General features: G+C 34.3%; 1 protein-coding gene across 1 annotated transcript in view; it reads left to right on the plus strand.

Moving 5' to 3' along the window:
* The first annotated feature begins 3327 nt into the window (after positions 1 to 3327).
* Positions 3328 to 26644, plus strand: part of LOC119084801 — a 48833-nt gene continuing 25516 nt past the window's right edge. The window contains exons 1-2 of the mRNA XM_037194868.1: positions 3328 to 3947; positions 12211 to 12772. Of these exons, the coding sequence (XP_037050763.1) occupies positions 12755 to 12772 (18 nt within the window). The 5' untranslated portion in view covers positions 3328 to 3947; positions 12211 to 12754. The remainder of the gene's footprint in view (positions 3948 to 12210; positions 12773 to 26644) is intronic.

Genomic DNA, 26644 nt, shown 5'->3' on the forward strand with positions numbered 1-26644 from the left:
CGACCAACTTATCGACATAATAGGGTAGGCTTATGAACTCTAAGTAAATAATGATGCCGTCAAGCATAGCGCACATTATGGCAGAATATATACTCTCTTTAGCAACCAAACTCTCAGCTCTATGTGTCAACACACCTTATTTCTTTGTATTCTACACACTGTTCTTTTTGACTGACTACGCTGTAATCTACATGTAAATTCCAAAGACAACTTGATTCTTTCACCACCTTAATAAAAGTACTTTATTTGCTAGAGAAAGTATTGTTCGGTAAAAAAATTGAAAATCTGTGAAAAAAATTTAATTTAATTTTTGAGGTGCCGTTTAATTTTGTGTTTTGTCTGGGTCAACAAAAACTTTAAATTTAATAGATTCCCAATGCATAAAAGGTGAAATTATAATTGTTGCTTGTATGGCGTAAGTGTTTCCTCTTTGTTTTACAAGAAAACCACGAAAACCATTCAAACATTTGTTTCTATTTTCAAACTTGATCAAAGTGCCTGCTCATTTTCACTGCACATACTTTCAGGTTAGGGTTCTCTCAGTGGATGATTTTTGGCATTTTGAAAAACCTTAGACTTTTTCTATGCAATAAAATATCTTACTGACATTTAAGGGGAAATCTAAACAGACCTCGATGTTCCACTTAAATGCTCGCTTAAGAGTCATATCGCCAAGACTTCAGGTGATTGGGGAACAAGCCGACTCCGATTTTAATGAGTGATAGCTCGTTGGATTCGTCTTACAATTCTAGGAAACACGTATCTTTCACTTTTTCTAAGAAAAATTTGTTTTCTGTGAAAAGTGTTCAAAAGTGATCACATGTCAGAGAGTACCGAAAACAGTTTTTCGGCAATAACTCAAGAAAAAATTATTTTAAATTGTTGTAATGTTGTACGATTGTCGGCCTTGGAAAGACCTACAGATAGAGTATACGCACTGCTTGGTGCTAGTTGATCCACGAGAGCTATGACTTAAAATATAGTGAATGTTCGGAGAGTACTGCTTTTCTGCAGCTTCGTTGTTCCACGGAACTGAGTATGGGGTGTTGTAGCTGGCCTCACCCACTATCGTTCCACACATAAATGAGCCCAGTACTTTTGTGCTGCAAGCCCACAGAAGTGTTAGAAAAAAAGTTGGTGCCAAAATGCAGATTTTTTCCTTCTTTCCGTTGCTCCGTTGCTCCCACTTGATCGTATCGTTTTTCCAAACTCCTGTCGCGTAGCAAATATTGGTCCAATTGAAAAACTAATTACTGTTCCGGAGTCCTGAGGTCATTTGCTATACGCTAACACTTTATTTGACTAAAATCCTCCGAGAAAAATTTGATAATTTTTCTCTTGATATTACTTACATTGGATCTGATATATTCGTGACATATCGAAGCGTTTTTCTATTGATAAGGTAAAAGAATAGTAGACGATAAAGAATGACTGCCATAGTACCGTTCCAGATGCTGTTCCAGCTGTAGAGCCCTCAGAAAGAAGAAAAAAATCTGCATTTTGGCACCAACTTTTTTTCTAACACTTCTGTGGGCTTGCAGCACAAAAGTACTGGGCTCATTTATGTGTGGAACGATAGTGGGTGAGGCCCGCTACAACACCCCATACTTAGTTCCGTGGAACAACGAAGCTGCAGAGAAGCAGTACTCTCCGAACATTCACTATATTTTAAGTCATAGCTCTCTATCTGTAGGTCTTTCCAAGGCCGACAATCGTACAACATTACAACAATTTAAAATAATTTTTTCTTGAGTTATTGCCGAAAAACTGTTTTCGGTACTCTCTGACATGTGATCACTTTTGAACACTTTTCACAGAAAACAATTTTTTTTTAGAAAAAGTGAAAGATACGTGTTTCCTAGAATTGAAAGACGAATCCAACGAGCTATCACTCATTAAAATCGGAGTCGGCTTGTTCCCCAATCACCTGAAGTCTTGGCGATATGACTCTTAAATGGTAGTAAAATATATTATCTTTTAGTTGCGTTGCGTTTTTAGTTGTAGGAAGAGGAAGTCTCAGCAGTTTTGAATAGAAAGAATTCACGCCGTAAGTATGCCTAAAATTTGAATTTTAAGTGAACCTTTCGATGAAAAAGTGAACCGAAAAATACATTTCAACGCTTCCTTGTATGAAAATGACGCTACGTTAGAAAGACCTCCGCACTTTCCATTTTGAATTTCGACCGCACTTAAGACGTTCGAACAGCATTAAAAAATTACTTGAAGGAAAAATGTAACTCTGTCCGTTGTTGTTTTGTTTTTGACAGCTGCGTACCCGTGACATTCATTTTTTAAAGCTGCTCGAAATTCGAACTGGAACACTCAATGAGATCCAGGCTCTTTATGCCCAAAGATAGATAATAAGATATCTCTCGCGAGAATAGAACCAATTAAAATATCTTTGGTTCTATTTTTAGATTTTTAGATATGTTAGTTAGGCACAAGTCCCACGATGATACAAGACTTTACCTAATAGCTGTCTACACATCGAGTAAAAATCTAGAAATTCACGAAAGAATAGTTTGTTATATTCGAGGTTACATTGGATGCTGCGAAAGTAATACATTACATGAGGCAACAATTTTGTGATGAAACCAAAACCACAAGTGTATTTTTGAACAACACGCTTTTCTTCTGTACGTAACAACATCCAATGTATATTATGGTTTACTACCCGACAAATGCAAAAGTTGATTTCCACATAGGAAAATGAAAAAAAAAATTACCGAAAATAGTCCACATGTAATGAATCATTTTCGCAGGAGGGAAATTGCTATATGTGTTATGGTAAACTTTCACAACACTGCACTGTAGTAAAATATTGAAGAAACGTTCAGACGTGCTAAATATCAGAATTTTAAACTTTTCGTACCTCGCATTATAATACCAAGGTAGGTATGAAGGTATTTTTTCGCACTAGATGTCGATTCTCGATCCGAGGCGCAGCCGAGGTCGACAAAACGTCGTGTGCGAAGAAATACCGGCATACCTACCGTGGTAGATACATCGTTTTTCGCAATTCCGGGCCATAAACACCTTTCCAATGCAAAACATGCCCTACATTTTGTTTATCTATATTTATGAAAATTATTAAGATTTTTTTCTTAAAAAGTTATTCTATTGAGCTTTACCCAAAAAGAATTCTCTCATCATCGAATAAATATGCACAACAATATTACAACAATCGAAGAGTCGAATTAAGACAACACCAACACAAACCAACAAACGAATCGAAATATCTACTCTCTTCATCCATCTTCGTTTATGTTCGCCCGTATTTTCATATGATTTCGTGTGGATCGTGCGATGTTCGTTTCCTTTTTCTTCAGTTGAGTAAAAAGCATCGACTGTGCTGGACGTGTTGATTCAATCGCGTTTTTTATTTATTTTTTTGTTTGAAAAAGGAAGCAACACATCAAGTTGAAACTATTTTATTTTTGTTCGTAATCGGTTTTAAATAACAAAAAAATGACTAGCCATCTCGGACAGAATTAATAAAAACGTTTTAATGAAATAAGAAAGATGAAAATAAATAAAATTATATGAAAAAGCAGATAGTGACACATACACACCATAGTGAATGAATTTAAAAGAAAACCCCGAAACAATACAAGAAAATTTAATTTATTAATTTTGTGCTGTGTTATGTTTGAATTTAAATAAGTAAATGGAAAATAAAGTGGAAATCTGTGCAATTAACATTAATCAAACGTTTCATGTACAAGTTTTTTCTTTCTTTCATTGTGATTTCATTCGTGGATTTCTTCTTGAAAGTTGAAAACGTTGTAGTGGGGGACTACATGGGTTTTTGGTTATAATGTACTCGACTTATACACGGACAAATGAAAATAATATTTTTACCGTTCGTTTTGATCAAGTGACGTGTGCCTGCTAATATGTTTCAATGCTGGTTTGCTCAATCGACGTGATTTTAAGAAAATAAAATGGTGAGATAAAGCAATTCAGAAGAAATAATTATTTGTTGTTGTTTTCATCTTCATTCAATCGAATAGAAAAAACGTAAAAGTTGGTGTAATAACCCCAACGAAATATTCCACCAAAAATAAGACACAAAACCGCAATAAATGGTGAAATTATTCATTTTAACTGCTCGTCTATAGCAGTCGGAAAATAATGACACTGTAACTAATTTCAGAAACTTTCTTTCTCCTCTTGTACATAATGTATACAGTCTGGCTACCATCTGCAATAATTCTAGTATTTCTGAATCAATCGGTGTCGGTTCGTTTCAACATAAAACTGCCTAAACAATTATTTAAGTTCAGTGGCGTTCAGTATGACACCAGCTTAGGCAAAGGCAGCACATAATTTACATCTTTTGTGCATTACCATCATTTCTGACTGTGCTCTTGTATATTATTTTTTTGCTTGGAATTCATGTATGTACATAATGAAGCTCGGATCGGAATAGAATGAAAACAAGAAATTAGTGTCGCTCAAAGCTCCACGTTACTATTGAAGACATTTTACTGCAACTTAAGCTAAACAAACGGTGGCTTTCGTCAAAGTTTATGTCAGAAATTTTGGCGGCCAACAAAACTTTGATTTGAATGGAAAGAGAGTGAGATTGTAAGTTGTGAACATCTTATCAAATATTTCGATTCGAATCTATTCTGTGAGTGGGGCAAAGGAACCTTGGCCAATATGTGACTTGGGAGTAGCGTGATAATCAATTGTAGATCGTGCGGTAACATTACCTTTTACAAGTGCACTTTACATCACTGTTTGTACTGTGAAAAAGTGCTTTTATCGGACGCTAGCATTTAATATTACATTACTTATCAATGGGCTAAATGATGGAAATGGTACTTCTTGTTTACCGACCTCGACTACGCCTCAAAAACTTAAGGTAAAGTTTTGGCTCCGTGAAGTAAAGTTAACTTTACCTCACGTTTTTGAACAAAATGTAATACGAGAAAATTTGCTTACTCACTCGCCTTCGGCTCTGGATACAAACTTCCCCCTTGTGAGTCAAATTCTCCCGCAGGAACGTAACATATTATGAAATGTCACCCAAGTTTATATTCGGAAACGTCATCCACGTTTAAAAAAAATTATAACGCGACTAGTCCGCGCATATAGAGGACATAATCCATCTGAGGATGGGTACTATTCAACCGCATAAAGCGGTCGATCATGGTTTGTGCCAGGGCCCATTCGCTGGCTTCATAGTAAGCATAGAGAAGGTCCAGTAGGTTTACGTCTTAGACGTGCAGATGAGCTATATACGAGACAGAATACTGATATAAGTTATCAAATACTTGTTTTGAACAATTCACATGTTCGGGCTGCAATATGCGAAATTTCCTAAAATTAACCGTAACCTAACAGATATGTATACATTTCTTTCGTCCCCGAAGCATGTAATAGACTTTGTCCAATGACATACGAGTTAACTAACCAATGGTAATCGTAATGTCATTGTTTTAACTACTTTGTTCATGCAAACGCTGACCTCTTTTCATCACAACGCAATATTTAGATCATCTTAGATTTTAAGTTATGTTTCTTTCAGTAACCTCACTTTAGTTTCGTTTATTAATTCATTTGAGTGAGATATTTTATCGTGGATAGAATTTCGTAACTTGTATTTGGTATATTTCAAACATATTAAAGATGATCTTCAAAATGCAGACTATTTGAAGTCTGAAGAATAAAATGAATTTTTGTTTACAAGTTAATGTTTTGCATTGAAAAGGTAAGATGTATGTTCGTATTCACTCTAGCCGTAAACTTCACTCTTGTCGAAAGATCTTATTTTATCCCCTGCAAAACAAATGACTAAGAATATACCTGTAATCATGTCGACATGAGCTCATTTTAACACAAACACTAAAATTGAATACGGCTGCCAAACACTCATTCTGTGACGAACGGATTATAAAATGTTTTATAGCACCGACATCGGTCAGTTTTTGCCATCCTTTCGTCTTTTCTGATCCGTAGTGCAATTCTCTGACAAAAGTGAATTTAGCCATTGAAATGATAAAACAAAACAAATATTAATATTTATGGAAACTGTGATGGGATTTTTATATTTGACCAAATTCAGGTACGTAGCTTGGGCGAGCAAAGTATCCGACCCTGATAGTGATTAATAAATATGCCTACCTCATGACTTATGCCAATTTAATTATTAATATCCATAGCTGGTATGTATAATATATTCATATACGCATGGGTATCATATCATTAGTGTATTCATGTATGTATGTATGTATGGATGTAATATATTGACATATAAATGCTCTGAGCTCATTCAATAAAATTTTATAAAGCGAATCCATATTATATAAAGACAGACAAGTAACTAGGCGACGATGGCTTTAATATACCATGTATGATGTAGAGATGTGTACATTATGTGTAGCTAGGGTGGATCAAATAAGCAAAGCGAATTAATTTGGTTGAATATTGATGGGACGCGCCATATCGACAAAATATTCGAGAAGGAATTGAAATAATTTCTTGAAGATATAAAATGCATGCAAAAAGATACATTTTCAATTTCTGGATGTTGTAGTGCTTGAGTTGACAACCAATGATATATTTTCTTACTATAAACTTAAACCCAAGCTTAAACCGGAACCATTGAATTTTATGAATTTGAATCACCCTAATGTGCAGTATAATATTTCATTTGGTGTTTTGTCATAATATTGGAGCTGGATGGTTCGGTTATGCATACACTGATAGAAAAACTAACGTCTGATAATATGACGGGTTTTTTCCTGCCCTACGGACGCGAATGGTTGCTACGTGAGATATGTATAATTATACGTACTGTTCGACTTTTCGTGTCTGTGGTATGTTTATACGTCGAGCAATTACGACGTACATCTTACACGAACAACCATACCTGTCCGAAGTAAGGCAGGGAAAAGGCTGTCTGGCAGCCAGTTATACATATCAGACGTTAACTAGGCATGGGCGATAATGATAATGATTATCGAACGATACGATTAATCGATTATCGATAATTTCTTTCGATTGATATTATCGATAATTTTGAACGTCTCCCATCCCTAACGTTAACTTTTCTATTAGTGTATCTATAATATAAAATTTAATGTCTGTTTGTTGGTCTCTCTATAGGAGCCCAGACGGAAAGTCTTACAGACTTGAAACTTGGCATACCGACTAATGAGGAAAAGTTAGAAAGAACACGTGAAAAAATTTAATTTTCATACGCACGATTTTTTTTGTCTGTTAACGTCATGGATGCGTTTCTTCAAAGTGGAAACATTTTTTAACGCGTGAAAATATTTTTGACGTGTGAAATTATTATTGAAAGAAAATTGTTATTTTGACGCGTGAAAACGTTTTTTGTGGAAAATTTATTTTTGATGTATGGAAAACTTTTAAAGTGAGAATTTATTTTTTACTCTTGAAAATATTTAGGATATTATATTCGACCGATAGAAAAATTCAATTTTACCGATAAAAAATAATAAACTACCGATAGAAATGTGGTACATGTTTCTGGACCCTCTTTCAGCTGGATGTTGGTTGACGACGAAGTTGACGCCACCACCACCTGTACAATACTTTTTTTTTGAAAATGATGTGGAATATCTTAGCACAACTTAAGATCTTGTTGAGTTAAGATTGAGGCAGTAAAGGTGTTTTGCTGGTTCCTAGGGAATTCACCCTTTTACGAAATGTAACGTAATATTTTGCCATTAAAATAATTCCGAGCAAAGCCGGGTACTACACTTGACATAATAAATATAGTAGTAATACAGAATGGACATAATGTCTGATAAAAGATATCAACAAAAGCAATCGCAACATAACCTGCTCTTTTTAGACCCGTACGAAGTACTGGGGTCTTATAGATTTACGCATACGTTTGTAACACGTCGAATTGGACTCCCTGAGTAAGGGGAAACCTATTGTGGTTGTCTTGAGATGCCAAATCAGTGAAAAAAAAGTCCGTCTGTCTGTCTGTCCGTTCTCTAACTTGAGTAAAACACATCCGATTTTTAAATTTCTTTTTTTTCTCGTTTGGTAATGTCAAAAGACAGGCTAAGTTCGAAGATGGGTGATTTCGGATCGACCTCTCCGGAGCTGGCGCCCAATAAGTGCCTAAGTGTTTTTCGACGATATCTCCGGACATTTAAACGTTACACTTGTAAGTGATACGTCAAATAAAAGGAATTTACAATACCGATCGACAAAAAAAAAGTTTATGGAAATCGGATGACCGACTCGTGAGTTAGACCCCTTGGTGTGAAACAGGCACTGGGCGCAAGCAGTTTTAGCTTGTAGGTCGGCAACATTTGAACATATGTCGTCTGTTTTAGCTTTATTAGATAGGTATTGACCGTACCAATCAGGGAAAAAAAAGTTTATGAAATTATGTTCTCCTGAGCGTGAGCTAGGTCTCTTGGAGTGAGCTCTTATCTGGCTACTCAGCCGTACAGTGAACGTGGAGTATTTTGTCAATATCTCGAGTAAATTTTGACCGAATTTCATGATTTTTTTTTGTTTGAAAGGTATTAACGAATATAAAGCGTCGGAACTATTTCCGGTCTCCTAATAAAATGGCTGCCGGCGGCCATATTGGATTTTAGTAAAATAGAAATATCTTGGGAAAAATCTTGGGAAAAATGATACTTAGAGAGTTTCTGTTAACATGGAAATAATTTGTTATGTGTGTGGGGTTTCAGGGATTCCATATACGGACATCTATATATACCTATATACAGCTATATTGAGCTATATACAGACATATAGAGCTATATAATAGCATATATTTATCTGTGAAAAGTTTATTTATAGTGAAATATAGTTAAATATAGCGGTATATAGCTGTTTAAATAGGAATTTATGAAATTTGACCTCGTACGGGGCTGTCTATATTGCCTCCGGCAATTTAGTTGTATATGATAACAAGGCAAAGGGTGGATAATGTAAGTGATTTTAAAGGGAGAATAGTTTTTCAGCAGAGAAGAAAATGAAGTAAGAGAAATGAAGAGTTTCACATGAAAGGCTTTTGATACGAATAGGTGTTTCGTACGGGTCGGCGTTAGCTATGTTTTTAATAATATTTCTAGTATTTCGAACATTTAAAATGGTGTTATAGAAGATGCGTTGCCCTTGTAACTAACATGTTGAGACATTTTCTTTCCTACACTCACAGAATCTTGAAAACCGACACATTTTCTGTTTCTGTGTTTTACTTGAGTTTCTGATTTCTCAATATAAAAATACATGCAAAATTCACAAAAAAACCAGTAAACCACGAAACAGAAAATGTGTCGGTTTTCAAAATTCCGTGAGTGTAGTGGTTTTGCAAAATGCACATGAGTTGAATTGAATTTTGTTTTGCTTTTCTTCCGGAAATAAATGAATCTGTGGTATATTTTTCGTTGCACATTTGTTTAGACATTTTTGTTTTATTTCCGATCTTTCTTCAATGGAATGGACTGCTACTACTCACTCCAAAAAATTAGATTATCGAACCGATCGCTTGCAAGACGTTCCACAGACCGATGTAGGTAAATGTTTACCAAAATTGAAATGACTTTAACTTTTTCGAATAATGAAGAGTAAAAAAGATATACACCATCATTCTCCTCTCTTCTAACCAACGCTTTCGTACATTTGAACAAATGCTTCGCTCCCCAGATCTAAACTATTTTTTAAAATTCTAAAAAAAATACGGGTCCAATATTTTAGCCTTCCGGACCAGATAGACACCATGCCAGAAGAATTTGAGACTATTTCTCAAAAATGAACAGGCCTACTATATAATGTAAAAGTCAACTCTAGTCAATAAGTGTACTGCGATCAAAATTGAAGTTAAGCGTGCGCCAGTGCTCTTATTGAAATTAGCATACGAAGTTGATACTTTTTGTTGCTGAATAATTTGTTAGTTTTTTGCTAATTTTTGTGTATGTTATTGTTGTGATGGCTAAATAATTAAATGTTTCTTCTTATATAATTTGCCTTTTTATTTCAATATTTTGTTCTTCTTTTTGCGATACGTATCGACTTTCGATGTTGGTATTAAAAAAATAGTATGAACGACTCGGGGCAAAAGAAAAAAAAAACAACCTGTGCCTTTGGCGCGGGCACCAACTCTCGCACAGGGTTGAATTTTTTTACATTCGCCCCTTGTCATTCAATGTATTATTTTTCGTCAGTTTCAGGAACATTACGAAAATGTATAGAAAGACGTAGTTCTTATCACTTTTGAGACATTAACATCGGTTTTGGTGTTCGTTGTTGCAGCATACCATGAACATATGACATATGAACATATCGGTTTGCATACCTTTTCCCCTCTAGAGAGCATACGTGCTTATGCTTAATGGTCTCTTATGGGAAAAAAGAATAAAGTGAAAACAGAAAAAAATCATTTTTCACTGTTCAATAAATTTTTTTGTGAAAGTGTTTCGGTTGTAACACATATTTTCTATCACTGTTCACTTTCATCTTACCATCTTATCGTACGCATACTTTCAACAATTCATTTTACATCCGCATTTTATTTGAAGCAAGAAATAAACAAAAAAAAATGGTTAAAGCTTGACCCAAATTAAACGAATACTTTTTTGTATTCGTTAATAATCATCACCAACTAACCTACATAGTGAAGCGTTATAAAACTTTTTTATCGTAATTTAATTCCCTTGACTGAAAATCAGGGTCTTATGTCAGAAAATACCTCTGGAGAAGGTCACGATAATCTATTTCATGAAAGGTTGACAAACAACAGAAAATACAGACACTTAAAGGTTAGGCTTGATTTCCACTTACAGAAAAACCACTTTGTTTTGCCTCCGTTTTGCTAAACTACGTAAGTGGAAAGCAACACTTGACAGCAGACTATAGATCTCGGAATTATTTCCAAACAAATTTTGTGTGTGTTTTCTTGAAAGTGTGTGTGTTTCCTTAACCGATTCTGTTAAAGTTGGTTCTATTCGACGAGGAGTGTAATTCCTCAATTTTTGAAATTTTTTATTTCCATTTGCTAGGAATAAAGTTCTTAAAGTCGGCCTAATGATCTTAGAGGTATTTTTAAAGGAATTTTTAATTTTTGACTGCCGTTTTGATAGGACTCTGAACTGATTTTGGAAATTTTTGTTTCCTTCTGTGAATAGAATTCTTGTGGGCTAGTCAACAAATGGACAAAATGGATCTAATAATTTGCTAGTTATTCACAATAGAATTTCTGTCTGGTTTATGATGGGACTTGATTGATTCTTTTAGGTTTTCTGAACAATAAAATCTAAGGCATAGATTAGGATATAACGTCACCGGAACCAGAATGTGGGCGAACGTTCCAATCGGTACTTTACACCACCTGTTCCACGTTAGATTCCTACATTGTGCCTATTAATGATGCAAAATGCGGATTGAGGGTGAGGTGAAATCAAAAAATTACCCTTTACAAAGAATCTAAATCGTAATACAACGTGTGGAGACTCTGCTTGCATTTTGGGATCATTAGGAAGTAATAGAATTGGTGATTTTTGTTGTTTTTTTTTAAGAAAATACCGTATTTTTTACCTACTGTAATTTGATAATTAGAATAGTCATTTTTTCGACAAAAGTAAATAAATAAAAATTACATAAACAAGAAGATCAATAAAATGAACAAAACATGTCATCAGTCAAGTGACTCACCCTACCTAAATGGTGGTGCCTAGATATGCATACGAACTTAAATACAGTTCCAGTTCAGATAAAATGTTTGTGTGTGTCTGCAACATTTCCGACAGATTATTTAATAATAATTTTCAAACGGTATTCATTGATTGTAACATTCAGTGAAATTTAATTTAATTTTGCTAAGATCTTCGCTCCTTTTATTGACGTGTGAAATAAAATCAAAATTTCCATATACACAGCACAATATGTATCACGAAGAAACATGATTTTGGTAGCTAAACCGTAAAATAAAGAACCTAAATTCGTTGGGTACAGTTGTTATCATAGTCTTGTAGAGTAGTAAAATTTCCATGCGAAAACAATTAACTGCTCAAAATTAACTGTCAAAATATACAGGTAAGAACACAACTTTACATGGTAGAGGACGAATGATAACTTGATACATTTTTTTTCGAAAATCCCTGGCGTCCCACTTTCTCTAAACTCATACATTCAATTTATTGTATACCTCAAATAAAATTTAAAAATGACAATTCGAAAATAATAATTTCGTTTTTCTATTTTTAGAATCCACATTGTATGCAGGCACATCAAGGATATAATAATGTTGAAACGCAGATCAATTTAAATGAAAATAGAACCAATTATTGAACTATCAGATTAAGTGCACGTATTTTTTATATGTATTGATTGTGCTGTATAATAAGCTATATCTTAAAGCGTGTGTTGTGAATTTCATTCGAAGTGATAATTATCAGTGTAGCTGGAAGTTTTTTTTTATGTTCAACTCAAAGAAAGAAATTATTAAAAATAATCGCGCGAAAACAAATGAATAGTTTGAAATAATCTTAAAAACTTCAATCGAAAAGAAAATAAAAACAAAATTCAGTGCATGGGAATAAAGATAAGAAAAAAAGGTTTTTCATCTCAAAGTAAATAATTTAGTGAATAATGATGTTCAGCTGTGCAATGCAATTAGAAATCAAATTGTTATTTTTCGCCGTGTGAGTTGAATACTGGAATTGTGTGCGTAAAATATAACTGTGTGGTGTTGCTACACATGCACGAAAAAGGATTAAATATTGGATAATTTTCCTCTACAATTCTCACCATGGAGGATAACGAAAAGGTACGGCTTCACTTCTAACAAATATTGTGTTTAATTTCAATAATTACAAAAGAAACCTTTTCTGCTCCACGAAAACTGTGGTAATTGGTCAAACGATCTAGCTGCTGCTGTTAGATAGTATTTTTCTTGCTATTTGAATAAAAAGAAAACAAAAAAATTAACGAGTGTGAAGTTTGCGACAAGAGCGAAGCGATGGCCGTAGTTCACACGAGTTTACTTTTTATTGAAGAAATAAATGGACTCATTGTGCAGAGTTTAGTCTCTAGCTATACTCCGCTTTTGAAAGTAATAGTCCACTTAGGGAATGCTGTCTCTAGAAAATGATCAAACTGCTCAGAGAATTTCCAGCCAAGTTCAATAAAAATTAAAACCGTATATTGTACACGCTCTCCTTGGAATAAACCAGTCATTACCGAGAAGTTATGTAGTTTCTTATACTAATCATACATATAGACTGGTATTTCGTACGATAAGATGTGGCCCGACACCAGTTTGTGTAAGATACACATTTCGTACAATTACGTATCTTACTAAATCATGTAGCTGTAGAAAATGTTGATAGCTTTAGTAAGCACATTTAAATTTTTTGCGCTAACTGGCCCACCAGTTTAGTAGAAAACAAGGCATCAGAACAGTCGGAGCGTTTGCTGCGACTTAGCCCCGTACGACCCGTAATCCTATTTCGTCCGTAACCATAATACGTCCGTAGCCGTAATACGCCCGGGACCCTAATACGTCTACAACCCTCTAATGCGTCTGTTACCAAAATGCAAGTCAAGTTGGGCATTGTTAAATTTACTGAAAGTGTTCATTTTTAAAATTGCGCATAGCGCAATTACGAAAGCCCGTACGAAGTACCTTTCAAATAAAACCAACAATTTACGACATTATTTTAGAAACCCAAAATTTTTTGCCAACTTTCCATTGAGTATTCAATTATCTCTCAAATGAAACAAAAACTAGCAAAATCGGATGAGATTTACTCGATTTATGTGCAAAAAACACTTAGGGCCGAGTAACGACCTTTGAGCCCTCCCAACATCCTACACAAAAACAATGTTCAGCAACTTTGCTCTACTCGTCAATACCTTTCATTTGATATATCACAAGCAACTATTGCGTGCGTATTTCGGTAGATATCGTCGAAAGACTGAAAAACACCTATAGGGCCCTAGCTCTGGAAGGGCCGACCCTACCATGCCCATTTTCGAACTTGACCTTACTTTTGTCGATACCAATCTGGTAAAAAAAGAATTTTGAAAAAAGGTTGCGATTTGCTCAAGCTAGAGGGGTCACAGACGGACGGACATTTTTTTTATTGCGGATTCGTCATCTATGAACATAACCAAATGCTTTGGCCTTACTGTCTGCTTCCAATTCGACGTGTTACAAACGGCATATTAATCTTATAAGCCCCCAGTACTTCGTACGGGGCTAAAAACTCACACTCTCAAATATTTAGTTTGACACACTGCTTCACCTATAATTATATCAGTAATTTTTGAAGTACACAGGGAGTTGCGTCACATACTAATCCTTTATGGGTTTTTGACGGATTGCTAATTATTGTGAAAAGGATAAGCCCATTAACAAAACCTTTAACTTGTCATTATCCACTGTTGCCGACACAACATTCTTAGACATTTCTAGCGCAGCACATGAGAATAACAGTAAATTTGTTGACCAAAAAATAATTCGAATGTAAAACGATTAATTCGTAACCGGTCTGTCAATTTGTGACCCACTTGTAGTTTTAAAAAAGAATCTCGAAAAATCTTCCAACGAAACAAACCTGCACTTGTAATGCATTTTAATTTTTTGTATTTTCTTAATAGACTGAACACACAAAATAGGTTCTGTCGATAGTTTTTTTTTTTAAATTTTATTTAACTTGGTTTTTCCATTTTAACTGACTTTAGTGAGTGAATATAATGCTGCAGGTCAAAAATCCCATGCAGCGAATGAGATCTGTATGATGTGTGCAAGCTATAGCAGAGAGAATTGAAGAAAAAAGTAAAATGATAAAAAGAAGGGAAAAGACATAAATTATGAAACATGTAAAAAAGATTGTATGGTATGAATGCAGAACATGCTGTTAAAAGTTATTTAACGTATAGCAGGTTGGTATGAGGACATTACAGAACAAGATAATATCACACTAAATGAATCATTAAATACTTAGTATCTCGTTCTATAATAATTTTCTCACTATTGGGTTGGGGTTAGACTTTTGCTTTGCATGGGACCTACTCGGACTTACCCTAACTAACTGAGTGGCTAGGGATTTCAATTACACGTCACGCGATTGAAGATGATTGTCTTCAGGCAATGAGTTCTTTCGAACATTTAGCAACACAATCGAACACGTGATTCAACAGACTCTTCGAGTAGCATCAAACATTATATTGTGGCCTCAATAGCTGGTTGTTATGTTTTGAATCGATTACATTCGGAACGTATTTAAGTGAAACCAGTATTCAGGAACGTTCGGGAATTTTCTGGAATTTAATTCCCTAAATACACACACGGAATTTTGAAAACCGACACATTTTCTGTTTCTGTGTTTTACTTGAGTTTCTCATTTCTCCATATAAAATTACATGCAAAATTCACAAAAAAACCACTAAACGACGAAATAGAAAATTTGTCTGTTTTCAAAATTCCGCGAGTGTACTTTCTCAAATATTGTTATCGGGAATTGGAGCCTTCACCGAATGTCTAATAAGCAGGCACAAAACGTTTTCTTTTGGCTTGAAGGTTCTAGTTGTGTAGCCACTAATTTATTATCGATTAACTCTCTCCTGAGCAATATTATCACATACAAAATCTATTTCCGTTTTCTTGATCATAACTCAAATAGTTTCGTGTTCTAAACGGTTTATATTGTAACGTTGTCCAATCTGAAGCAACGTTTTATGTAATTCTCTGACGGAATCAACTGTTTCTATGCCGAAACATAAATTACATATAATACATTACACGACACAATACAATATTGCCTTAGCCACTGCTGCAATCCTCAGAGACTATTGTGTTAGAAACAACAAACATCGGTAACGACAGTGGCTCTAGATATTTACGTCGCAATAACGGACGAAAAAGTTGAAAAGTCGAGTTTTCCAGCGAAGTTTGTTGATCCGAGGCTAAGCCGAGGTGAATGACCACGTGAAAAATATTTACAATATTTTCACTGTCGTCATGGATTAATCCATGTGCTTGTTAAGCGAATCATCACGGGAAGTATTCTATCGTTACTAAATATTATAAATAATTTCGGAATGAATATGAGACAACACTAATAGTTTCAGAGTGTGAAAAAAATTGCACGGCAAAGTAACACTTTTTTCCATGTATTAATCTTCCTCATTACGGTATTACATAGACATAGAGGCAAGAAACAATTCAATTCCGTCACCGAATTGTATAAATAACGAATATATTTTTCCGTCTGTTAGCAAGCCGATTGTGTAGTTAAATGTCGCAAAATGTAGCAGTTTATTAAATTGTCATATTTTTGATATCGTTTCCTCCGAATCAATGTAGAACCAGATTTGTATATCATTGCAGGCTTTACATCAAAATAATATTCTTTATACTTAGATTATATTCTGTTACTTTTGTTTGTTTTTATGTTTTCTTACTTCATACAGAATAACTCTACACTATGCATGCATACACACGAGAATATAATGTTTTTAAGTAGGACAATGACTTGTCATAAACTGATATGATTGAAGTTAATGTACGTACAGTGTCATGTTACCGGACAGATTGGAAATTGTAATTAACAACTTTCTTTGAAAGTTGGCATAAAGGGGATAGACAGCTTAAAATATACGATGAGTGTACATAATTCGGTGCCTTACAGATCTACAGTTGTGACAATGTTTTTCCAACTTTTCACAATCTTTCGTTAACTAATCCCTCAACTATTTAATAGCCAAAAAAAATCATTAAAAATATATTCAGGATGACGCATTTTAATACTGATAGTTATTAAAATATCTAAATTTTGAAAGTAGAAAATGAACGATAATGACTTTTGAACGATCTTTTGAGAAATTCAGAGAGACGATGTGCAGGCCCGATCGAAAAAAAATGACTCCAAACGTATATGCATGTACGTATTTTCAGTATATGTAAGGATATACTTTTAGCATTCAGCATATGATATATACTGCTGTCAGTATTTAAATATATACGGCTTTATACTGTGACCAGTTTGGGGCTATCTATCATTGTAAATATTTTTCTTGGATCAAAAATTGGTATTTTGATAAAAGGTCACATATTTATGTCAGTCAACAATCGTTTGATTTAAACGTAGAGTGTCCTAAATCTCGCAGTACGGGATTGTATCTGACGAAAAGCTTCGAACCCTGTCGTCTTTATCGTGTGAGTATCCTCAAAATTTCAAATGGTGCACAAGATACTATTTTGCCACTGTAACCAGTAGGGTGGGTCGATTTTAACAACTTGAAAATCCACACTTAGTGACATGTGTAGCTTGCCAAAACTAGTCAAACTGCATCATTACTTTTTCTTTTCCGAATACTTTTGAGTACCGCACAATAGATTGAATGGGTCTGTCAGGCTTCTTTGAAATTTTCATAGAAATTTTTTTGAAAAAAGCTTTGGAAAGCCTTGTAGAGGCTGAAATAGACTGAAACAAACAAAATCGACTTAATTTTAAAAAAATCGGTGCTTTCCATATAATATTGGGGGTCTGTCAACGTTGAACCATCATAATGTACAATAAACTTCATCAAATTTGATTAAATCCGTCTGTAAAAACGACAATGATGTATATTGTCGGAATGTCTCAGATTGATTATTACTGAAGTAATAGTTCCAGAGGTCTATTAGAAAAAAAATTGCATGTTAAAAACGTCATTTGTCGAAATAGTAGATTCTGATGTTAGAACGAAATATGTTCCTTCGAATCTACTACTACTACAACGCTACATAAATGCATTTCCGATTAGTTTGATATTTCCAAAGATCTCTGACACAAGTTGAGCAAACATTGAAAATCATGTCCGACCACGAAACAGAATGGGAAACGTTTCGGAGCATGTTCAAATGTAAAACATTCTACAGATTCTATTCCTGGAATGTATTCACTGCCAGTTTCAGTTGTCGTAAGGAAATCTGTAGAAATTTCTGTTGTTGGCTCAGGAAGTTCAGTTAAACGTAATTGTCGGTCACCACGCTGATCAAAAATGAAATCAATGAAATCGATCGGGATTCTATCACATTTGCAACTATTTCTGACACATTGACAGCGATCAATATCAAAAAGTTTTTCGCTATCGTCATAGAATATTTTAAATCCGTGTCGATTCTTGTTTCTTTTCTTTTTCTTGTGTCTTTTTCCAAATTAGAATAACCTCATGTACAACATCATGACCAAAAAACTCCAACAGTTCGCTTTTGTTTTCATCAGCAAGTTTATCGTCGTAACCCAGACATACTCTCCTTATGATGTCAAGTTTTGTTGGCAGGCTTTCTTCACTTAAAACGCTTGACTTGATAAAGCCAAATCGGCCCTCAGATCATAACGCTCCCCGAGACTTTGATTGCTCGCTTTGTTGCCATTCTATTTCGTGGTCGGACATGATTTTCAATATTTACTCAACTTGTGTAAGAGATTTTTGGAAACTAATCTGGAAAGCATTTATGTAGCGTTGTAGTTGTAGTAGATTCGAAGGAACATATTTCGTTCTATCATCAGAATCTACTACTTCGAAAAATGACGTTTTTAACATGCAATTTTTTTTTCTAGTAGACCTCTGGAACTATTACTTCAGTAATAATCAATCTGAGACATTCCGACAATATACATCATTGTCGTTTTTACCTATTCTAAGTCTAACAGAAGGATTTAATCAAATTTGATGAAGTTTAATGTACATTATGATGGTTCAACGTTGACAGACCCCCAATATTATATAGAAAATGTAAATTTTTTCACTTCGACTGCACCGATTTTTTCAAATTAAGTTGATTTTGTTTGTTTCAGTCTATTTCAGCCTCTATAAGGCTTTCCAAAGCTTTTTTCAAAAAAAATTCTATGAAAATTTCAAAGAAGCCTGACAGACCCATTCAATCTATTGTGCGGTACTCAAAAGTATTCGGAAAAGAAAAAGTAATGATGCAGTTTGACTAGTTTTGGCCAGATACACATGCCACTAGGTGTGGATTTTCAAGTAGTTAAAATCGACCCACCCTAGTAACCAGGTTATAGTTTATTATTGTTACATCGTCATCTTGAGTGATAAAATACTTTTATAAAATTCTTGTTGCACAAAAAACTATCGTCACTCGGTCAACTAGTTCTTCATCCGCGTTACATATCCAAGAATGCATCGAAAAATGTGCCATATTATGTTTATCTCACTCTCTCTCTCTCTTTTATCTCTCGTTTTAATTTAAAATTCATAGTATCTTAGAAGCACATATGGTTTTCTTGTTGTATAAATAGACGATGAAGAAAAAGAATAAGATAAACAAAAAAAAAAGTTGAAGAAGTGTCTCTTGACTCTACGATTTCCATATATTAAAATATAGTATTGTTACCTAGCGTGTTATACCATCATTTTAAGCCAGACACCTCATTTCATGACATTGAGAAGCTGTTTTGTCATTCTTTGGAGGATACCACGAAGTCGTCGACAATGAATTCTTTTTTTGTCTATCAATTTGCAATATAAATATATGCAAATTTTCTGATCAAGTCAAACCAAACGGAAAATAATAAGGAAGAGAATCCCTAACACTCAGCAATGAAAAACTAGAATCCATAAATCCCGTCTTCATAATGTAGCGGGAGTGGATTTATCAAAACTGTGACTTGCAAACTTCAAGGTATTTAAGGTATTGATTCCTTGATGTAACACATGACCAACCTCAGTGTCAGAAGCAAATAAATTTCCCAAATAAATGGTTATTTAAAAACTCACAAACATCTTTCGTTCAGGTCTTATCTCCGTATTGAATTTTTTTTTCCACAATTTTTATCATTTGTTTATCAACCGTACCCATACAAAAGTATGATGAGTATAAAAATAAAATTTATATTGCGTGTTTAGCGAAAGATGAACAAAAAGTGCATTAACCTAAAGCGTTCAGTCAGCTCTAGCGAATTTTTTTGCTATATTTTAGCCGTTTTTTTTATTGAGAGACTAAAAAAATTGTCTAAAGTGAAGTGTAATACTGAATATTTGGGAAATGGACTTTTGTAGTGAAGTTTTACGGATTGAAAATTTGTTCGTTATTCTTATCTTCAACAAAGTTTTAATGTTGCAACTGTTGTGGTTGATAAGCAGTTCGCAGTAAGAACAGTGATGATGGATAATATTATTCCATTGACTCTAAGTCAGTGTCTTATGCCAGAAAATACCCTAAAATGCTTGTCCCAAAGGTTGTATGAAAAACAGAATTGTCCCAATATTTTGCTTGTAAACACAATAACTTGAGTAATTATCAAGCAATTACTTTTCTTTTCTTTAATCTACGAAGAATTCAATTCCTGAGTTTAAGTTCGAAAATGGGATATGCGGGATTAAGGATCTGGAACATATTCCAGAAAAACATCATTTTAGACTGTTGGAAATTCAATCAATCGCAAAAGATTACTTTGATGAAGTTTGATTTTGTCGGTTAGTTATATCCAGCTATCACGCATGATAGTCAGCTATTACGGGCAAAATTGGCAGAATTCACGTCATGGCATAAAAACGTTTAAAAGCGAGGCCCGTAAGAAAAGTAAGAAAGGAACATCTATCGTACTGTTTTATATTGTACCAAAGTGAAATCTAATCGTTCTACATTCGCATCGCTTACTTCTGATTTGCGTTAACAATAAGACTATGAAAAAGAATAATATACAATTGGCGGAATTACCTATAATTCACACGAGTCCTTGTATTTAATTTATGATTTATGGTTGATTAAAAATCTAGCCGCAAATTTTCAAGAAAACTGATAATACAAAAAGTGCTTTTCCAAAGAATTTGGTCTCAAGCGAAGGTTTTCAAATCAGTTATTTGTGATGTTTCGGAAGTTTAACAACGGAAAATAAAATGAAATTTCAAGTGAATGCGTTAACGCCTGCGACCTGACCCGCCCAAAAGGTAGGGCCTAGTTAATAAAATTTTGACCTTTTTGTGTTAAGGTCACACAATACGAGTCATACAGACTAGGGTTTCAATTTCTAAATTTTGAAATAGATGACATTTCGGCATAAAAAAAATGACAAAAAGAGGATGTCCTTGTCCATCCATCATGAAATAGTAGATTATTAAACATGTCTTCTACCATGAGTCTGAATACAATACAAGAATACAATGCAGACAAAACAGTATATGAGACAAAAGCTTGTTTGATGAGGCTGTTAGAACACATGCCTAATATACTACTTCAATGCATAGCGAAAGGTAAACATTTCGGTCGAAGCATAAGGTAGCGGAGGGTAATTCTGACCAAGAAGGCATTTCTGGCCATTAACATATTTTGTTAGTTTTACTAAATATATAAAATTTTGAGCCGGAATTTGATGTTTAAACTAACCTTCGTCATTTAGAGATCAATTAATACTAAGAACTTCGTGATAATTGCGATTAATTTTTCAGTAAAAACTATTTGACAATGGAGCAAATGATGATGTTATCGTGGCCAGGATAACCAACCGAAAAATGTTAGAAAAACTGACCGCAACAAATTTCATACATTTGTGAAGTACCACGTTGTTTATGTGTATGGAAAATCATGGTGTTGAAATTTGTTGATATTTTGTCATTTTAGTGCCATTTTAGTTTTGAAAACATCTAAATTAAATGAAATTAGATGATTAATGTGTAAAACCCTTAAATTTTTACATTATTCTGCATTTTTTTTTTGGTGTGGTCAGAATTAAAGTTGAAAAATTTCTAAAACGGTCAGAATTACTTTTCTATTTATGAAACCAAAATAACGTAGAAACTGTTTCACGTATTAACCGTTCTTCAACCCACAAATATTAGATTTAAACATATACAGTAACGGCAGCGTCTGTTACGTCTCGCCTGTTCCACTAGACAATATATGCGTGTGATGTTCGAAATGTGCGCATGTCATGTAAGAAAATCTCTAACAATATTTATGTACATATGTGCCAGTGGATTTTGTGGGTTGGCAATGTGTGGTATCTAATTAAAGGAAAGCAGAGTCTCTAAGCTTGTTTTGGTTGTTGCATTAATTCTATGATTTGATATTTTGTGTGTATGCTCCTGCTGCTTCACAATCAATTATAGTAGGCATCAGAGTATGCGAAATTTTGTTCTCGAAATCTACTGCATAGCATAGAACACTAATATTTCGTTTGTTCGACTCAGATCCTACACTTATCGTTGGACGTTCCACACTTTCTACGAAAGAATATTACAGTACTTGTTCTGTAATTTGCAATACCGACCCTTTTTATACGCACAGTAGTGTAGGTATGTTCCAAGGCCATACGAATTGTCAAATTCCTGTCAAATTTCATCCATCATGTAATAGAGACATAATCTCATCACGATCACCAAACATTTCGCTTTGCATTAAATAACTGTATCACCGAGCTGCACACAACGTTTTTCTCAATACAGGCAACGAAAATTTCAACAATGAGCGATAAGATAATTATCCAATCAAGTCGTCAAAGAAAGTAAACATAAAATTCATCAGTTTACCTCATATGCGAACACTGTTCAATAAGGGATTTGATGAAACGGTTCCAATGAAAATGATATCTACCTTGGCCCACATCCATATTTTTAGCAAAAAATAAATAAATAAAAAATAATAATAATAAAAAGCAATGAACAAAGCTGAAACATTGTCTCAGCAATAAAACGAAACAGAAATAAATATTTTGCTGAACAATTCAACATGAAATCGTTATGGTATAAATATATCCGTTTACAATACTCTATATTTGCAAAATTGTAATGCATTTCTTCAAGCAGGATATATAAATAGTCTAAAAATCTTTCTAAATAATAAAAAAGAAGCAAAGAAAATGACAAATAAAAAACATCACAAAATACAATTATACATATAGCAAATGGCGCAGAGAAAGCAGAAGAACATCGATGGCCTCATTTTATAAAATTAGATTGTCTCCAATGCGCACGCTCATCTGAATTATTCTGTTTTCTTATAACTGTAAACGACTTTACTCTAAACCTTCAATTTCTGTTGTGTCTTCTTATTCTCTCCAATTTCGTAATTTAATCGTTCAAATGAATGTGAGGTTTCTTACAACGGAAAATAAAAATAAAATCCAAATTTTTGCTTCATTATTGCATTAATCCGCTATCTTCTTTAAAAAAAATATTTTTTGACCTACAAAGCTTTGTTACGGAATACAACCCGAGTTTCAAAAATGTTTATAATTTTGATTTATTTCCAATGAAAGCAAAAATCGGAAAGACAAGTATTTAGTTTTTGATATTCCGACTCTATTTTGAAGAATAATTGCAAATCAGTCCATAAATCAAGTCCACTTTTTCTTTTAAACATTTTGAGACCCCTCCGTTATCTTTCACGAATAAAATTTGCGTCGTGCGTACATTCTTCAAACGGGGGACACATTTTTGTAACGGAACGATGAAAAAATTTGAATATGTGATGTTTTCATCACTATCTTGAGAAGATCGTAACCGATTTTTCTGATTTTTTTCTGAAAGAAATGAAGGCGGTAAAGCGGTAATAAAGCTAGCTTTGGGTTTTAACAAAATGGCCGTCACTTGCCCTTGCAATTGAGATATAATTATGTTCAAGATTTCTATTTTAGTGAGGATGATAGGCGCTTCGCTGCTCAACCATACTCGACGGGCCACCGCAAATTTTTTGCTTTTCATCTGCGCACACCTCTAGGTATGTTTAAGCTGTCCAATGTATAGAGACTTGTCAATGATAAGTTGTAATATACACTTATATTGAGCTTAGGGCACAAAACCTGTGTGTCATGGTTGTGGAACGAAGGTTTTGTTCCTTCTATGTCTGTGGATATAATTTTGTTGTGGACGAATTTGTACAAACATACCTACAACTCAAATTACGTTCCCCTCACACTTTAGTTCTAAAAAAATACGAGAAAACAATACGGTTCAATCAATATAATCTTTTAAAAAAATCCGTGTTATTTCAATGTCCCACTTAAACGAAATCATGAACAGTTACTTATGCATGGTAAATGTTATAAAAAATGATTTTGCTTACATCACAGTGGAGAAAGTTCAATGTAAAATAAACTAGCAGAGGCAAAACTACAAAATTGCTGGTTAACATTTCATACCAGCAGAGAATTTATATATTTATAATATCCACCGAAATGTTTTGGTATTGTTCAGTTATATACACAAGTATTATCGTTTACCAACTTGGAATTCTTTCATTTGTGTTGACGCTTCACAGCATTGAAATTATATGGACGGAAAGATAAAGAAGTGCAGCGTGTGTATAGCGATTAGATTGTACGTTTCATAGTGTTCAGTATCTGATTAGCACATCGAGTACACAATATATAAAGCTACGCAAGGAAATTACCACCGAAACTTTTTAAGATATTCAACGTAGATGCGTTGATATTCAGAAACTGTACATTGGCTTTACAGTTTTGGCATAGGCCTCCGAATCCGTGATATGTCTCATAATTTCGAGAATATGGAAAAAGGTTCGAACGGAAAACGTTCTAATTAAACAAAAAAAAAATACGAAAATTGATTATCATTAGAAGTTCAAACACGGTGATCGGACAAAATAACTTCCGGACAAAATAATCCTGGACAAAATAACCCCGGACAAAATAATCCTGGACAAAATAACCCCGGACAAAATAACTACGAACCAAATAATAAAAAAAAAATTGTGAATATTATATTCGAGGATATCGACATACGAGTATATCTCGATTATATTCGAGTAAATTGTACTATATTTGATGACATCGACTATATTCGAGTACATCGACTATATTCGAGTACATCGACTATATTCGAGGACATCGACTATATTCGAGTACATCGACTATATTCGACGAAATCGACTATATTCGACGAAATCGACTATATTCGATGACTTTTCGACTATATTCTTCTACCTTCGAGTATATCTTATATACTCTTGACTATATTACAGCATATCTCGACTATATTCGAGTATTTCTCGACTATATACGAGTGTATTGACTATACTCGATTATATTGACTATATCGAGCAAATTCAGATCGACTGTAATTGACTTAGATCGTACTGGAATTTAGTCGATACACATCATGACAAAATCGCAGATGCGAATACGATCATGATTTTGACAAAAGTGTCAGCGCCGCAGGCCGTGAAGAATAAGGAAAAAAAAGCGGGGTCGAGGGGCGGCAGCCCCCGCTGAGTAGGGTCAAGGGGGGAGTAGGGGATATTTTGTCCGGGAGTTATTTTGTCCGGGTTTTTTTGTCCGGAGTTATTTTGTCCGGGGTCCTAGAGCCCATTTTTGATATCGGTAGTAGATGTTTATCATACCAGTCCCTGAAAGTACTTGACCGCAGCTTTCTAACGAACCCAATCACATCAAGCTCGGACATATTTAGCGGTAATAAAATTAGTCCAAAAAACGCCCATTTATCAATCTTTGAGGACCTGTTACCAGCAACCAAGGGTGGCTAGAGTCTGTCTGAGGCTTATTTTGAATTCCTCAGATCATGATCCTTAAACGCTGTGTATATATACATATATCCATCCCAGACGTAATGGGTCCGATTTCGAAAGGTGGTTTTTCAAAAGAAACTCTCGGTATGATTTCTGACCAATCAATGGCCGGATAATGGGATTTCAAAAGTTCAAGCAACTATTATTGACGATTAGAGTCTTACGTTTAAAAAAAACCGATTCGAAGTTTTGTTGCTATTTTGTATAGAAAATATTTGTGGAGATCTACATTTTACTTTTCTTTTTTTACAGGGCTTTTCAGTCCAAAGTTTTAATCTTTTTCAGTGCCAAATTTTGTATGATTATTGTAAATACTCTTTTGCAATTTGTTCTAGCTTTGGAGGCTGTACTCCTTTTCTTGCTAGAGTTTTGTTTTCTAAAGAACAAGAATTGAGAAACAGTTGTTTGTTTACCTAAACGAGAAAATAGGAAACATCAACAAGAGCGAAGTTGGCAGTGATGCATACCTCTCGTAAAAATCAGCGACGGCACTGCCAGCGTCGGTCTTTTGAGATACGAAATTTAATTGTTTCAGTAAACCGCGGTTCACATACACGCATTCTCATGTTACAATACCATCTCAGCTCACACATACACCTAGAATGTTTAAGAATCGTTTTTCACCTCTCACGATTTAAATAACTATTGTTAGGAAATTTAAATTTTGGATGTCCACGAAAATATTGTTGGAATGTCCTCTTTCTAATCGAGGGGTACACTTAATTTTTACAACGGTTTTTCACGTTGTGCCAACGAATAATTATTCATCTGTGCGTGGGGTGAACAACCGTTTTTATCCGCGAAACAAACACATCAATTTATCACACCATTTTTCAAAACCAGAACAAAGTGACAGTTGCAAAGATAAAAACTCTTGTTCACTCCATGGGAGAAATAAGAGTTGAGAAAATAAAAAATTTCTCACCTGAACTGTCATCAGAGAGAGAGAGAAAGCGTCTACAAACCTTTGTTACTCATAGTTCTTACCACAATTTTTAACTAACTAAATTTGTTGAATCACAAGAGACATACGAAAAATTGAAATACAGTGAGATACATTACATTGAAAACTCCTGTCCGACTAACTTTCCTTTTTTTTTGCAACGTTACAATGCACTGTATTGTAAATATATACTTATGATA

The sequence above is a fragment of the Bradysia coprophila genome, unplaced genomic scaffold (assembly GCF_014529535.1).
Source record: "Bradysia coprophila strain Holo2 unplaced genomic scaffold, BU_Bcop_v1 contig_94, whole genome shotgun sequence".
In the NCBI taxonomy this organism is placed as follows: domain Eukaryota; kingdom Metazoa; phylum Arthropoda; class Insecta; order Diptera; family Sciaridae; genus Bradysia; species Bradysia coprophila.